This window comes from Aspergillus versicolor, assembly GCF_001890125.1.
Source record: "Aspergillus versicolor CBS 583.65 unplaced genomic scaffold ASPVEscaffold_4, whole genome shotgun sequence".
Classification (NCBI taxonomy): domain Eukaryota; kingdom Fungi; phylum Ascomycota; class Eurotiomycetes; order Eurotiales; family Aspergillaceae; genus Aspergillus; species Aspergillus versicolor.
In genome coordinates, this window is record NW_024467527.1 from 1,542,866 (window position 1) to 1,556,269 (window position 13,404).

Sequence of the window (13,404 nt, forward strand, 5' to 3'; positions counted from 1 at the left end):
TGTAGATTTATACACCGCAGTAGTTACTGGGGAGCTTTAAATATTCCAGTTTGGGAATCGCAGATCCATAGTGGCTCCAGCTACCATGGGACACCAAAGTCTAATATTCAGAAAACGTAAAGTATACATGCGAATAGAATAATTTTGAGTCATGGATCATCTATTTAGTAAAGGTGCTCGTTTGCATCGTAATATAAGCATCATTAAAGTAGAAGAATTTCATCTTCCCAGACATTGTCAGATTGAAACTGCATGTCGCGATTAACCACTTCCTCACCCTCGCCGAGCAAGCCCAGGCTATCTAGCGCATCCAAAAGCATCGTCGCAGCGTCTAACAGCCTCTTCTCAGGCAGGCTATCTAGTTTCGCGGACATTGGTGCCTCGACCGTGACCTCTTGCGGCTGGTGACCTCGACGGGTAAAGTAATATTTTCCCTGGTGTTGGGCCCAACTTTCGTTGATGTATGTCTGGAGTTCGCGGGTTGCGGAGAGAGAAATGTCGCTGGTGGACAGCTGGGGCGATGACTGGGGACGAGTCTCCGTGGGAAGGGCGGTGTTTATCGGTAGGTCTGGGGATAGATGAGATCGATTTTGCAGGTTGGAGATTATGAAGAGGGCGAGATTTTGGAAGGCACGGATCTGCGCTATAATTGACCTTGTTGAACTGGGGTCTGTTGTGACGCGGTCGGTGTAGTCGATGACAGGGAGGGTGGATATGATCATGTCGAGAAAGGCTGCGGCGGTGACCAGGGCAGCGGGTTTATCAAGTAAGGTTATGTCAAGTATTATCCGGTGTAGGGCCTTATATGATGGCTCGAAAACTGCACTGGAGATATCCACGACTGAACGGACACAGTCTGGATCTGTGGCATCCATATTGAAAAGCAATTCTTTGAACACGCGAGTGATAGTCTCGATAATTGGCCAACTAAGAATCCACGCCGCTGGGTTCTCAAAGGCGGTTGCAAGATACGCAGGAAAGACACCGCGCAAAAGTGTTGCTCGCAGAGTTGGCTGATCTAAATTCCCAGCTTCGTAGGTCTTTGATATTGCCTCATGCAACTGGTTGACAAGATACGTTTGCTCCCCATCAAGTGCGGCACGTTCCGAAACGCCTTGAACGAAAATGACGAGTGTCTTCGCGACTTTCGCGGACGAAAGCTTCGGTTCGTAGCTCTTCAGCCGGGCGACAATGTAAGTCGGGTCGTTTTTAGGCAGAGGGAAAGAAACTGGATCTGTAAAGAACGGGTCGATAGGGCAGATATCTCTAGTATGCTGTTGTAGGAAACCAACGATACTGTGGACGAAGTGGACATAGTCTCCCTGATCCGCGTTGCCCAACTCCTGATAGTTTGCTTTCATGGACGTCGTCATTTTCTGAATGGCTTCCCTATACTCTTGTCGCATGGTTGGTAGTTCTCGTGATTTGATATCATCCAAGTCCTGGAGATGTGTGCGCATGTTCGACAGAAGTGATGAGATGAGCGACAGCCGGCGCTGAATGAGCTCTACATATGATATCGAGTATCGTCCTTCTTTTGTGTCCCGAGAGAAAGGAAGGTTCTTTAGAACGGGATCCTCTGCATCCCGGTTCAAGATCGCCTCGGTTAAACAATGTTGAAACTTAAGCATCGATGCTCGTTCAACCAAACTCGATAGCCATATCCCGAGTATCTGTATCTTACATTCCGATAATATCTGCCCATCCTTTTCGATACATTTGGCCAGGAATTGGGGTGTAAACTTCCTTGTTTGGGTCGTCCAACGAAGCGCTACCCAGGAATCAACTTCGTAGGGACTTATGTAACTGTCCCATCGTCGCAATCCATGTCTCACAAGGGTGTTGGCAATCGATGTCCAGCAATCCACAACGCCGTTGAGAATCGCATCATCAGGGGAACGATCTTCACCAAAGCAATTCGAAACTAAACGTGATACTGCAGGGTGAAATACCCTTTCCACATGCTCCACCCCTGGAGGTACCGGTGGAGGTTCATATCCGTATACAGCCTCGATATCCGTCCAATCTCCATATTCTTGACTATCGTCATCCGTTGAGAATAAAGGGTTCCCGGCCGGCACAACGGGCTGCTCTGGAGAAAGCGAACTGCACTGCTCAACGTACATCACGATGACCTGGAGTCCTTCTAAAACAGTGGCATTTAACCGTGCGACTCGGCTGTTGAAAAGGTCCAGTATCGACTTGATAGGTGTCTGAGACACGATTCTTTGGGCGTGATCTAACGTAGGTGCAGTCTTGACCGCGCTCTGCAGACCCTGAAGAGCCGTCTTCAATAAGTTTTCGATTTGTCGTTGATTCTCTGCGACTGTTCTCTCTATCAGCTGTTGAGGAAACTGTTTGCCGCCAACATTTTGCGCTTCAATCTCCCTTCGAGCAAGGTTGTGCTGCTTGAGAAATTCCAAGACAAAGTAACAATGCCATTCAGCAAAGGGTTCTAAGCCAGATATATCCTCGTTGGTGGATAACTTAAACCGTGCAAGCCGTGTCCATGACCGAATGCTGATTTTGCAAGTCTCGAAGTGGGAGGTAGCGGGATTAACTAGATCCTTAATTGTCCCCAACCGAGGGCGACACCCTTCAGGAACAGAGGAGTATAACGTGCAAAGGAGGTCGTGGTGGTTTCTCAATGCATCCAAGTCTGCTTCATGGATAGGCTGCTCCTTGGGATAATTTCGTCCATGGTTTGGTAACAGCCGCCAGGTATAACTTAGAATCTTCTTCTTGTTGTAGGCCTTCGATAAAAAGCGCAGTCCACTAGCGATTATCTTAAGCAAGATATGAAAGCATGGATCTCCCGGGAAAACGTCAAAGCAAGGGTTGCCGTCAAGTTCATCAAGGAAAGCAGGTGACCTGTGGCTCTCCTCTAGTCTCAAGTTGTACAAAGTCCGTTTGGCGAAAAAGTCGTACAGCATGTCGAGAATTGGCTTGCAATCGCGCCAACCCCAGCCATTGATGAGTGTAAAACACCTCTGGAACAGCACTCGGCAGTAACTGTAATAGGAAATGGGCTGGAACTCTGAATTCGCCTCGTCGCTGTCAAATATCGGGCCTAATAGACGCTTGACGACTGTCCAGTTATCATAGCCATCCCTGAAGCGGGAGCCAACGCGAGAAATCCCCAGCGCATCGATCTCCTGCAAGGGTAGAGTCATAAAAACCCGTTGCCATCCATTCTCCAGGTTGCCAATATCTCTATCGTCGGCGCTTTCAAGATCTTGTGTTGCGTAAGCATCTGATACAAAGACTTGCAGGCATCCCTTGAACTCCTCGACACTACGCAACACGTGCTGCACAATAACGTATGCCTCGACAGTTGGGTGGTCGTTCTTAATGCCAGCCTCACGCAATTCTTGGGACTTGGTTGCAGCGAGGAACCTTTGGAGGCTTGATTGCCCTTTCGGGTTCGAGATAAGAGTGACAACATGCCTCGAAGCCGACTTTGTCAAATCAAAAGCCTCATCCCGAATAGACTTGTTCACAAGGCTGTGGCAGGAAATCTGGTAAACCAGGTTTGCAAAGACGACATTGTACGATGCGATTTTTAACACCCGTCCAGTATCAAAACCAGTCGCTAAAACCAGACTTGACAAATTTTCCATAGTCTTCGAGATGAGGCCGTTGGCTCTGGTTACGAACCCGACTCGGTCAACGGGGTCGATGAATGATAACGCTTCTGACGTATACTTCACCACCGATCTATAAATAGCGCAGCCTGAATTAACAAGATCCTCAGAGGTTTCTTTTAAGCTTCCAGCAATCTTGCCGGCATCTGTGGTTTCAGTAATATGGTCAAAAGCTGTGCCCAGTTGAGAAGATACCGAGTCATCCCAGGCGCCCCATCGCATACTTTGATCACCAAATTTGAAGTGGAAGGGGCCAGTGCTCTTGTCGAGTCCACGCTTGGTGATATCAAGCGAGCGATAAAACTCTCCACTCCCGATGAATGTAGTTTCATGAAAGAATGTTCCTGAATGCAAAGGGCTGATACCAAATTCTACAGAATACGCCGTCCTGAAGCGATTTGGTTGTCCAACGGTCTTGACGCGAGGCAGCTGCCCTCTGGATCGAGATTCTGGATATTCCAATTCTTGGGATTGTATCACAGATTGTGCATAATCTTCGATTGTGGTGATATTGAGGCGTTTTGGTTGCCGCTTCTTCAGCTGGCGAGGTCGTGAGCCAGCAACAGGGTTCGGGGCATGCTTCGGTTTGTCAAGCTCAGTAGTTTCCCCGAGTGAGTTATGGGGGCCAGCTGTGCCGGAGAGAAATCGGTTCAGAGGTAGCCTTTCATCCCGGGCCAATAACGCAAGTGACCCCTGCAACGACGGGGGTTCTCTTGCAACACTGGCATGGTTCTCGATTCCTGGCATCACAGGTCGTGCATTATTCCTGCTTAGGGATGAAATGGCGAGATTTCGTTGAATAACCCATGCATTACCTCGTCGCTGCTGTACAGGCCTCGGCGCAGCATTGCGAGCGTCGGATGTTGAGTCCGGGCGAGCATCAGTTGTTGCCGTTTCTCCCCCTGCGGCATTATCATTTCTTAGCGGGCCCGCTAGTTGAGTATTGGTCGGTAAATTGCGCTCCCTTGTCCGCTTGGCGTCTAGGCCGTTGAAAACATCTCTCGCATTTGTGGAGAGGTCCTTTAAGGGCTGTCTTCGAGGATGTTGATGTTGACGCGGTGCCCTGGGCAAAGTCGCCTGTCGCATTCGTCCCGCGCGCCATTCGCGCAAAGATGCGTTGGCATCTTCTGTATCCAACCTAGAGTTCAGCCTAAACACCTTGCGGGTCGGGCTATGTCTTCCCCTGTCTTGACGAAAACGTGCGTTTCTTGCAGCAACTCTCAAGAATTGAGGCTGCTTTTTTCGGGGCTGCGACGCTACATCTGGGGCATCCAATATACCCAGATTTGGTAGACGTTGTGACGGCCGAGGATTTTTCTTTTTCTGACCGCCATACATAGGTTCTGTGAGTCGTGCTTGCCGTTTTGTACGAGGCTTCTTTGGTTGATCATGGAATCGAGTTTCATTTGTCTTCGATCTTCTGCGCTTCTTGGTGCGTTTTTGGCCATTGGAAAGGGTAGGATTTCGGGACATCGCTGGAAACATGTAATCGATTCGGTTGTCCTCTGGTATATCACCGTCGGGATCTTGGTCAATGAAAGAGTCGTCAGGCCCAAGCAAACTACCCAAGCGTTGGTGTGGTTCAGCACTGCCAGGATCGAGGGAATTTTCTGCGCTTTCGCTGTCACTGTCTTCTGCAAATTCTTGTAAAGACAGAAGTTGGTCTCTCGCACTGGACGGCGCCGAGGCGTCAGGCCTTTTCGTAATTTTCCTGGCAACGCCTTTAGCAGCTTCCGCATCCAGCCGGGATAATCTGTCATGATTCCGTGGTGTAGAGCCGAGGAGTCCTTTCTGGTTTTGCTGATCCAGTCGTAGCCATGACGCCGGCAGGACACCTTTGATCTTTCTCTGATATCTTCGAACGGCTGCCTCGCGCGCATTCTCGTCGTCCTCTCCATCCAAATCAGAAGTTGGGCGGCTATGGGGTGATTCTGATCTGACGGTCCGAGAGTCGTTAGATTCTTGGTCAGTCCCATTCTCAGCTTCGTCTATAATAGCAGTGCTATCATTGATATCGGCGGTGTTTCTCTTTGTTTCCGTCCTAGGCACAGTATGAGGAGGCGAGAACCCACGTGGAAATCGAAACCCTGTATCTCCTCGGACGGATGGGGAGGATAAACTGCCCGAGCGCGGTGGACTAGGAATGTCGAATATCGAAGAAACTTCGCGCGGTAGAGAGGATGACGGGTTGCTTATCACAACCTGTGGAGGGGCTGGGGGAGATGCTGGACGGTTATTCTGGCGTTGACGATTATCTCCAGGTCCTGACACCTTACGTCTCTTGGGCGAACGCGGTGCAGTAGTATTTAAAGACGGTCTCGGTCTTTGAAGAACTTGCCCATTGTCAGTTTCCGCTGTGTCCTCCAGCGGTGTTATGTCGAATAGCTGTCGAGGATCTATAGGTGACGACGGGGTGAATTGAAAACTTGTCATTTGGGTGTCCGAGCTCGAACCCGCGTCATCAGCCAAGTTCTGTCCCTGGCTTTCAGCAGCTGCGATGCGAGCGCGTTGTAGTTCTTGCTGAGTGATGCGCACAGGTTTGACACCCCTAGCCTTCATGAGCTTTTGGTATTTTGCATCCTCAAGAAGATAAGGGTGGAGTTGAATGGGATTGCGTTGCCTGAGCGATCTTCTCACAGGTTGATCCAGTTGTCGTAGTATATCCTCCGGTATGTCGAGAGGTGGCAGCAGTTCTTCAAGGTCTTGGTCCGGTAGATTTTCGGCGCGTTGATGGTCATTCTCGGCCAGTATTGAGGAGCGCACAGAGGATAATGGGGACAAAGGAGGCGAACTTTCCACATTCTCGATTGGCTGGCGCGGTTGACTTGTCTCTTTGGCCTTGGGTGTCGGCGTGGCCGCAGGCGAGGCTTTTTTCCGCCACGGATGGTGATCAAGCTGCAACAGGTCCGGGGAAGAGCTCGGCATGTCCCAGAAATCACGCTGCTGTCTGGCCCGGGGCGTCGACGACTGCTTGTCTTCAGTACCTTTAGACAGCCCATCAGGTGTTTCAGCTCTTGAGACGTTTGAAATATTTTCTCCCCGTGTTGAACCATCATCCAACCCAGGACCACCCAAATCTTGGCTATAGTCTCTCTCGTCGTCGTTTAGTTCTTGCAGTTGCGCATCCGGCAAGGGGAAATCGATATCTTCCTCAACAGGCGCGGTAAGATCCTCAAGAATATCAGAGCCTTCTCGGTCCCCTTCCACGTATCCAAGGTCGTCATCATGGGCGTCGTCCCTTTCGCCATTGTTTACCCCCTCACTCCCCTGGCCAGCGGTCCCGACAACCTCCTCCGTCTGCACAGCACTTTCTGTGGGAGCAACTTTATCATTGTGGACATCCTGATTCACTCCCTTCTCCTGGCTTTCGAACCCATCCTCGTCATCAGAGTCTGGCACAAACCCTCGTTCGCGCCATGACTCCATTTGCATCCTCGGACGCGATCGCCCATGTCTCTAAACACCCATTCCCTCAAAAACGGTTGCAATGAAAATAGGGGACTGTCGTAGATAAATCGGCGGAAGGATGTTGGCGACTTGACGTGGTTGTTAAACACCAAGCGTTAACTGAGAGTGTTCAATAATGGTTGTCTTAGACGCGTCGGAAATAATGTGGGGAGACGCGACGGCAATTAAGATGGCGTCCATTTGGCGAAAGTCCGGGCTCCTCTTCGGCGCCGCCGCCGCCGCCGCGGACCTCAACGTCAGTGCTCGCCTTCGGCGATTCATCCTCAGGAACAGACCACAACTGTCGAGGCGTACGCAAAAAAAAAAAAAACATACTTTATTCATAATGAGTCGGAACTTCATTCCCGCAGCGCTGGCCATTGCAATGGGTGTTGCTACAGGTCAGACCCCGTTCGTTCCCTCCGGTTTCAGTCCGCAGAACCGGCTGACAGTTTTTTTTGTTTTCCCCATACAGGCTATTACACTTTCCAACCAGCATTGAGAGAGATTCAAGGCGATAAAGGAAACATCCAAAGATCTGGGTACGTCTGCGAACCCAAGACGGATGCGATATGCTAATACCGAACGAAGAAACCAACCTCCGCCAGCAGAGCAACAGCCCTCCACATCTACTATCTCTACGCCGGCACCTAGCTCCAAAGAAGATGGAAATGGGAATTGAGAGAGCTTGCCGGTTCGTCTCTTTGATAGGCGACGGTCCTCAAATATTCTGAGTCGCTGCCAGCTACTCAAGTTAAGATTATTAAGGGTTGCTTCGGGACAGAAAGCACTCTCGAAACTAGCCTGGGGGTTTTGGAGATACCTTTGGGTATTGAACGCTCCCGTCAACTCGGAAAAAGCGCCAGGGACACCAATACATTCGCATATTTGCGTATGCTACCTGGCGCTCTGCAAGCCGCTGACATTGGCGAGCCTCGGTGCAAGCCACCGCGCAGTGAAGTGGAACACCTAACCAGCACATATAATTTCATGATAACGTATTATACATTTTTGGACACGCAGGCCCTGAATATAGTATCTCAATAACCCATTTCCATCCACAAACTCCTTCAAATTGCAAGTAACCGAGTAAGCCTGCTATTGCCGCATACCAATACCAATACGCCCGAATCCAGATCGCGCCCACGTAGTCCATGCTCACACTGTATCCTTTCCCCAGGCGAAGAGCCGGCATCTGGTGGGTTTATATTTCCTCAACAAGTTTCCTTGGAGTCCCTCCGAATATACGTCCCGCAGGAGATCCGATCCATTCTTCTGGCACGGCAACATTGCTCCCTCCACGGCCACTGACCCATCTGACCATGGTCGGGTCCACGGGTTCGTATTCCGGTGCTGCTGTTTCCTGGTCCGCAGCAGCATTTTCGGCGGCTTCAGCAGCGGGAATTCGTCCACGACGCTTTGGCGCCTGTTTCCGTAGAAGCCTGTTGATTGTGTCCATCTAGAAAGGGTTAGAATCACTGGAAAATAGCAGGCATCGCTGTAGACATGCCTTTTCTTCTTCGTTCCGCTTCTCGCTAAGATTCTTTCGGCGTCGGGCCATTTCAGCACGGCGCATCGCACGCTCTTCCGCTGTCAGGTGCTTCTTTATTTGCGGTTCTGCAAATGGGTTAGATGACATATTCGCTTATAAATCAACCACGCTGAAGCAATAAAACTGACCCATTGGCAGTTGCAAGAAGTCGTTGCCCAAGTTTCCCCTCTGTCGCTTGGTCATTTTGCTGGTGTCACCGGGTATTCCATCCTCGCTATCGAGATCTTCGTCATCCTCTTCATCCTCGTCTGGCTCTTCACCATCATTTAATGTGATCGTCACACCCTCATCTTGGTCGTCTGGCTCGCCATCCGCATCCGAATCCGGTTCAGACAGATCTGCCTCTTCTTCTTCGTCCTCTTCGTCCTCTTCCTCTTCCTCGTCCAGCTCCATTTCTTTCGCCTCCACGCTCTTGGCCGGTTTCCGGCTAGATGCAGAGGCTGCGGTGGCCTTTGCGTTCCTTCTCGAGACTGGAGGCTGGGGCGGGGCGTCATCCATGTCCACATCGCCATCGGCGTCCTCATCCTCCTCATCCTCCTCATCCTCATCATCCTCTCCAGGTGCATCTTCATCATCAACCTCATCTTCTTCCTGGTCTTCCAGGTCTTCTTCTTCTTCTTCGCTAGTTTCCACCTCGACTACCCTTCTCTTTGATCTGCTGGTGCGGGGCCCGCTCAAAATAGGGTTATCGGTAAACACATTATGTGAGCGCCTCGACGCAGCACTTCGCGAGCTACCGCCAGTTGCTTCGCGGAGCTTGCTTGGCGGCATTTTGACCGTAATATGAATAGATTTTCTATCACTCTCAGGAGACTCTGATCGGGTCCGAACCACTATCACTGATGGCGGCGATAGAACAGAGCGGGTTTGTCGAGTTAACCTAGTACTAGTGTTAGATACTTTGGCTGGAGGATCATCGCGGCCGGCACGAGCACGGAGTGAGCGTCGCAAGGACATGGCAGGCAACAGGTATTTTTGAGTCGCTCAAAAGGAGGTGAACATGTCAAGTGTCAAAAAAAAAAGATGATCGGGTGAAGTGTTGCAAACGGTATTTTGGAGAGCAAACAAAGATTGTGTGCAAATTACGGAGGGGCTTCCTTGAGCAAGTTGGTAGATTGGGGTAGGTGAGGATTGAAAGATTCGACAATGGGGGCAAGGCTCCAGTTATATGGCCGCTGTTGGACAGCTTGACGGGAGTCATAGGTGAGGTGAATATGCATGCACTTGTCAAGTCGAACCAGTGTCCGCAGCTGACGAGGACGTGGGCCAGTGCTTCATTGGGGGAGAATAGAAGATACAATCCGGGAAGCCACAGGGCATCGACCCCTATCTATCGCGTCGTTCATGCGCCACTGCAACGCTTGGAACCAGCATCGACGAAGGGGCCAATGGGAGCATTTTAGCCCAGTCAAATTGCCAGATGGCGAGAGAGAGACGGGCAGCAGAGCTGCAGTCACCAGGTTCGTGCGATTGGATTATTGCCAGGACCGGGCAAATCGGGATCCTCGACCGTTGTTGGACGGGACCGGGGGATCATGGATGGAGGGGAATAACGGGGCGAAGGGCAGAGAAATCATCCACAACTCAAGGCAAACCTCGACGACGGGAATAATACGACGGGAGAACAGGATTCCAAGTACTCACACAAAATGAGAGACCCAGCAAGTGAGATACTTGGATCTGATGGCTGGGACTGGCGATCTTTGAGCACGATTGCCGTCCGTCTAGTTTGAGGGCACGCAGTGTGACTCTGGGATACTCCGTGCGACCAGTAAATAATACCTGAGAAAAGAAATTCTCTCTTATTCCAACAGGGAGCTGCACCTCTTTCAAGCAATACTAGTAGTGTACTTTCGTCAGTCGGGAGCGATCAGAAGACCGCGTTCTGCCCAGGCGGTGTATCTGATCGGCCCTCAACACCAGATGCCAATGATGTTGTAGCGGACCCACAGCGTTCGTTGTCCTGGGTTTAGTCTTTTGTCCTTGTTAATTTATATACACTACGGAGTGGTTATATCGTATAGTGCGATGTCACACATCAAATTAAATACTCAAAGAGTCAGCTCCCAAATCAGCCTCTATCAACATATCTACTCTCCATCAACATGTCTACTAACTTACGGACGACTATCTCAGGTCTGTGGAAGCTGACCAATCATTCGTCTTCGTGGCGCAACTGGTTAGCGCGTCTGACTGTTAATCAGGAGGTTGTCAGTTCGAGCCTGACCGAGGACGTTTTTTTTTTTCAAATTGTTATCTTTTCTTTCCCTTTTCTGCTCTCTCTCCATCAGATATTTTTGCTTGAGCTACACTCTGCTGATGGCGGCCTCGCGATGACACACAGGTTTCGATCAACCCAGACGCCAGGTAACCACCATGAAGAGGATCTTAGGATTCGTAGGAAGGGTTCGTCGCCGGAGCAAAAATAACGAAAATAAAAAAAAAAACGTCCTCGGTCAGGCTCGAACTGACAACCTCCTGATTAACAGTCAGACGCGCTAACCAGTTGCGCCACGAAGACGAATTGTTGAAAATTATTCGTGCTACTTTGAACTATGTGGGTAACCTGGATCTGTGCAGCTGTAAAGCCGAGGTCAACTCACATGAACCCATCCGAGCCACCTCCGAGACCCCAGTGTCTGCATCGCTCACTCATCCTCCTCTCACCTTTATTCTTCAATCTTTCTCTCAGATATTTACTATACGGCCATGTCCGACTCGGATTCTAAGCGGTCAATTCCGCAATGGCAACGGCAGCATTCGTCCCCTCCACCAGCCTCTGATGGCAGCAAAGATGCCGATAACGATGTTGATCGGTCAACGCTCTTGGAGCAAGCTTCGAAATTCCTCCAGGACGACTCAATCCGGGATGCGTCTACTGATCGCAAGATTGCATTCTTAGAGTCAAAGGGTCTTACGGCTCCAGAAATCGACAATGTGCTTGGTGTATCGCGAAACCCCGAAGCCAGCGCCATCGCCAGCAGCGGCTCGGCCGAGGAGAAGGGTACCACTTCAAGTTCAGAGGCCTCTGCAGAGGCTTCGGAGACTCCCGTTACCCCCAATCAACACTCTCCTGCTTCGGCATCGCCAGCTCCATCTTCGGGCAATAGCCAGGTCAACTCGGCAGCTCGCCGCGATGTACCCCCCATCATCACCTACCCCGAATTCCTTCTCCACCAATCCAAGCCGCCCCCTCTTGTCACCCTCCAGAGCGTTCTATATACCCTCTACGGCGCCGCGGGCCTCGGTGCCACTATATACGGCGCTAGTGAATACATCGTGAAGCCGATGCTCGCCACCCTCACAGACGCGCGCCTCGACCTAGCTGGAACCACCGAGGATAACTTGAAGAAGCTCAACGAGAAATTAGAACAAAACGTCTCCCAGCTCCCACCCAGTCTTCTCGCCTCTAAATCCACCGCACCTTCTATCAGTGACACGGAGGATGACGTGGAATCCATAACCTCCGACCCGACTGAGCTCTTCCATCGGGACATTGGCACCCAGACATCCCAAGACCTCACCCAACCCCCCTCTGCCACGGCGGATGCATCCTCGGCAACAGACCCAGAATCAGTCGACCCGACAGCAACAATAACATCGCATCAGAAACGCCTCGAATCCATCGGCTCCCATCTCCGCGAGGTTGAAGACGCGCAGTCCCAATCCAGCACCCTCCACGATACAACCCGCAGCCGCATCAGCGATCTCCAGCGCTACCTCGACGGCCTCCTCTACTCCAAGAACTCATACCCTTACACTGCGACAACGGGATACGGAGCCTTTAGCACCCCAGGCCTAGACTCTGGTAGCGCTGCGGCAACGGGTGTCAGAAAGGCCGAGGAGGATGCGATATCTAACTTTAGGGCTGATATTAGGGGCGTTAAGGGAGCTTTGCTTAGTGCGAGAAACTTCCCCTCAGGGAGGACCGCGGGCTTGCGATCTTCATTCGCTCGGTGATGGTTGCGGAGTGCAGCGATTTGCTTTTATACCAGCTCCATTGTTTTGTTTCTAGCGGCTCTCGTGATTTTTGTAATGTACCATCTGGTAGCATAGATGGCACTGTATATTTTGATTCTACGATAGGCATCATCCATTCCAAGTAATTTGGTGCATTTCACTGAAATGATGGGTTTAGATTGTTTAGATTGTTCATTTCTCTGATGTGTCGCACCTTAGTATATATATATATCCGCTTATCTTGTATCCACCCAAAACAATAGTAACATCTACTTAAAGAAAACACGACCAATAATTCTCAACGTTATTGTTCTATATCTCAGTATACGGCATCATAGCGTTCCTTCCTATCCTATTCGCGGTCCATCGTGCTTCCCAAAGTCCGCCCCTTGCACCTCGGATCAACTCTTGAAGGCAAGAGCAACCAGGTAAACATCGAACATCGGTAGCTCCTTCCAACTAATGTGTACCGTTCCTTCCAGTTAAACTCTAGGTGCTACCCACCCAATACCCGTTTCAGTCTGCAGCCAAAGCGCATTGGAACCGACTGCAGTCAGCAGCCGGCGGCACTCCGACAAATGGTTCTTGATAAGTCAACTTGAATAAGTCCGCCTACCCTACTTTTAATACAACCAACAGATCGAAAGTAACAGAAGCAATTAATATAAAATTGACAATTGAAGAGGAGACATGAAATAATGAACAAGTTAAACATCAATACTCTACCAGATAAAGAGGTATTGCCGGTAATCCATCCACACATGACACCTTTTCTCCGATTCCCACATCCACGAACGCATA

At 50.4% G+C, this 13,404-nt stretch overlaps 4 protein-coding genes and 2 non-coding genes across 6 annotated transcripts; 3 read left to right on the forward strand and 3 right to left on the reverse strand.

Annotated features, from left to right (window-relative positions):
• Nucleotides 1–29: 29 nt before the first annotated feature.
• On the reverse strand, nucleotides 30–7,227 carry ASPVEDRAFT_41175 (uncharacterized protein). Its single transcript, XM_040812287.1, has one exon. The coding sequence runs from the start codon at nucleotides 7,068–7,070 to the stop codon at nucleotides 204–206; it is 6,867 nt and encodes a 2,288-aa protein (XP_040667340.1). The 5' UTR covers nucleotides 7,071–7,227; the 3' UTR covers nucleotides 30–203.
• Nucleotides 7,228–7,437: 210 nt separating this feature from the next.
• On the forward strand, nucleotides 7,438–7,773 carry ASPVEDRAFT_83111 (uncharacterized protein; the record flags this gene model as incomplete). Its single annotated transcript, XM_040817314.1, has 3 exons — nucleotides 7,438–7,492; nucleotides 7,567–7,633; nucleotides 7,683–7,773. 3 exons carry the CDS (start codon nucleotides 7,438–7,440, stop codon nucleotides 7,771–7,773), a joined length of 213 nt encoding a protein of 70 aa, XP_040667341.1.
• Nucleotides 7,774–8,184: 411 nt separating this feature from the next.
• On the reverse strand, nucleotides 8,185–9,793 carry ASPVEDRAFT_642947 (PAPA-1-like domain-containing protein). The gene is made up of 3 exons (XM_040815720.1): nucleotides 8,772–9,793; nucleotides 8,602–8,708; nucleotides 8,185–8,550 (listed from the first exon to the last, which is right to left on the reverse strand). The coding sequence occupies exons 1-3, from the start codon at nucleotides 9,598–9,600 to the stop codon at nucleotides 8,296–8,298; spliced, it is 1,191 nt and encodes a 396-aa protein (XP_040667342.1). The 5' UTR covers nucleotides 9,601–9,793; the 3' UTR covers nucleotides 8,185–8,295.
• Nucleotides 9,794–10,804: 1,011 nt separating this feature from the next.
• On the forward strand, nucleotides 10,805–10,878 carry ASPVEDRAFT_t68. The gene has a single exon. It is a non-coding gene; the product is annotated as a tRNA-Asn (tRNA).
• Nucleotides 10,879–10,925: 47 nt separating this feature from the next.
• On the forward strand, nucleotides 10,926–12,888 carry ASPVEDRAFT_41177 (peroxisomal membrane protein PEX14). The gene has a single exon (XM_040812288.1). It carries the CDS (start codon nucleotides 11,353–11,355, stop codon nucleotides 12,601–12,603), a length of 1,251 nt encoding a protein of 416 aa, XP_040667343.1. The 5' UTR covers nucleotides 10,926–11,352; the 3' UTR covers nucleotides 12,604–12,888.
• On the reverse strand, nucleotides 11,091–11,164 carry ASPVEDRAFT_t77. The gene has a single exon. It is a non-coding gene; the product is annotated as a tRNA-Asn (tRNA).
• Nucleotides 12,889–13,404: the final 516 nt, after the last annotated feature.

Bases quoted from the DNA above. Each gene is read 5' to 3' on its own strand.
- ASPVEDRAFT_41175 (XM_040812287.1), bottom strand. From the start codon at position 7,070: ATGGAGTCATGGCGCGAACGAGGGTTTGTGCCAGACTCTGATGACGAG.
- ASPVEDRAFT_642947 (XM_040815720.1), bottom strand. From the start codon at position 9,600: ATGTCCTTGCGACGCTCACTCCGTGCTCGTGCCGGCCGCGATGATCCT. The intron at 8,709-8,771 runs GTCAGTTTTATT...ACCCATTTGCAG, and splicing joins CTTCTTGCAACTGCCAATGG to AACCGCAAATAAAGAAGCAC. The intron at 8,551-8,601 runs GCATGTCTACAG...AACCCTTTCTAG, and splicing joins AGCGGAACGAAGAAGAAAAG to ATGGACACAATCAACAGGCT.
- ASPVEDRAFT_41177 (XM_040812288.1), top strand. From the start codon at position 11,353: ATGTCCGACTCGGATTCTAAGCGGTCAATTCCGCAATGGCAACGGCAG.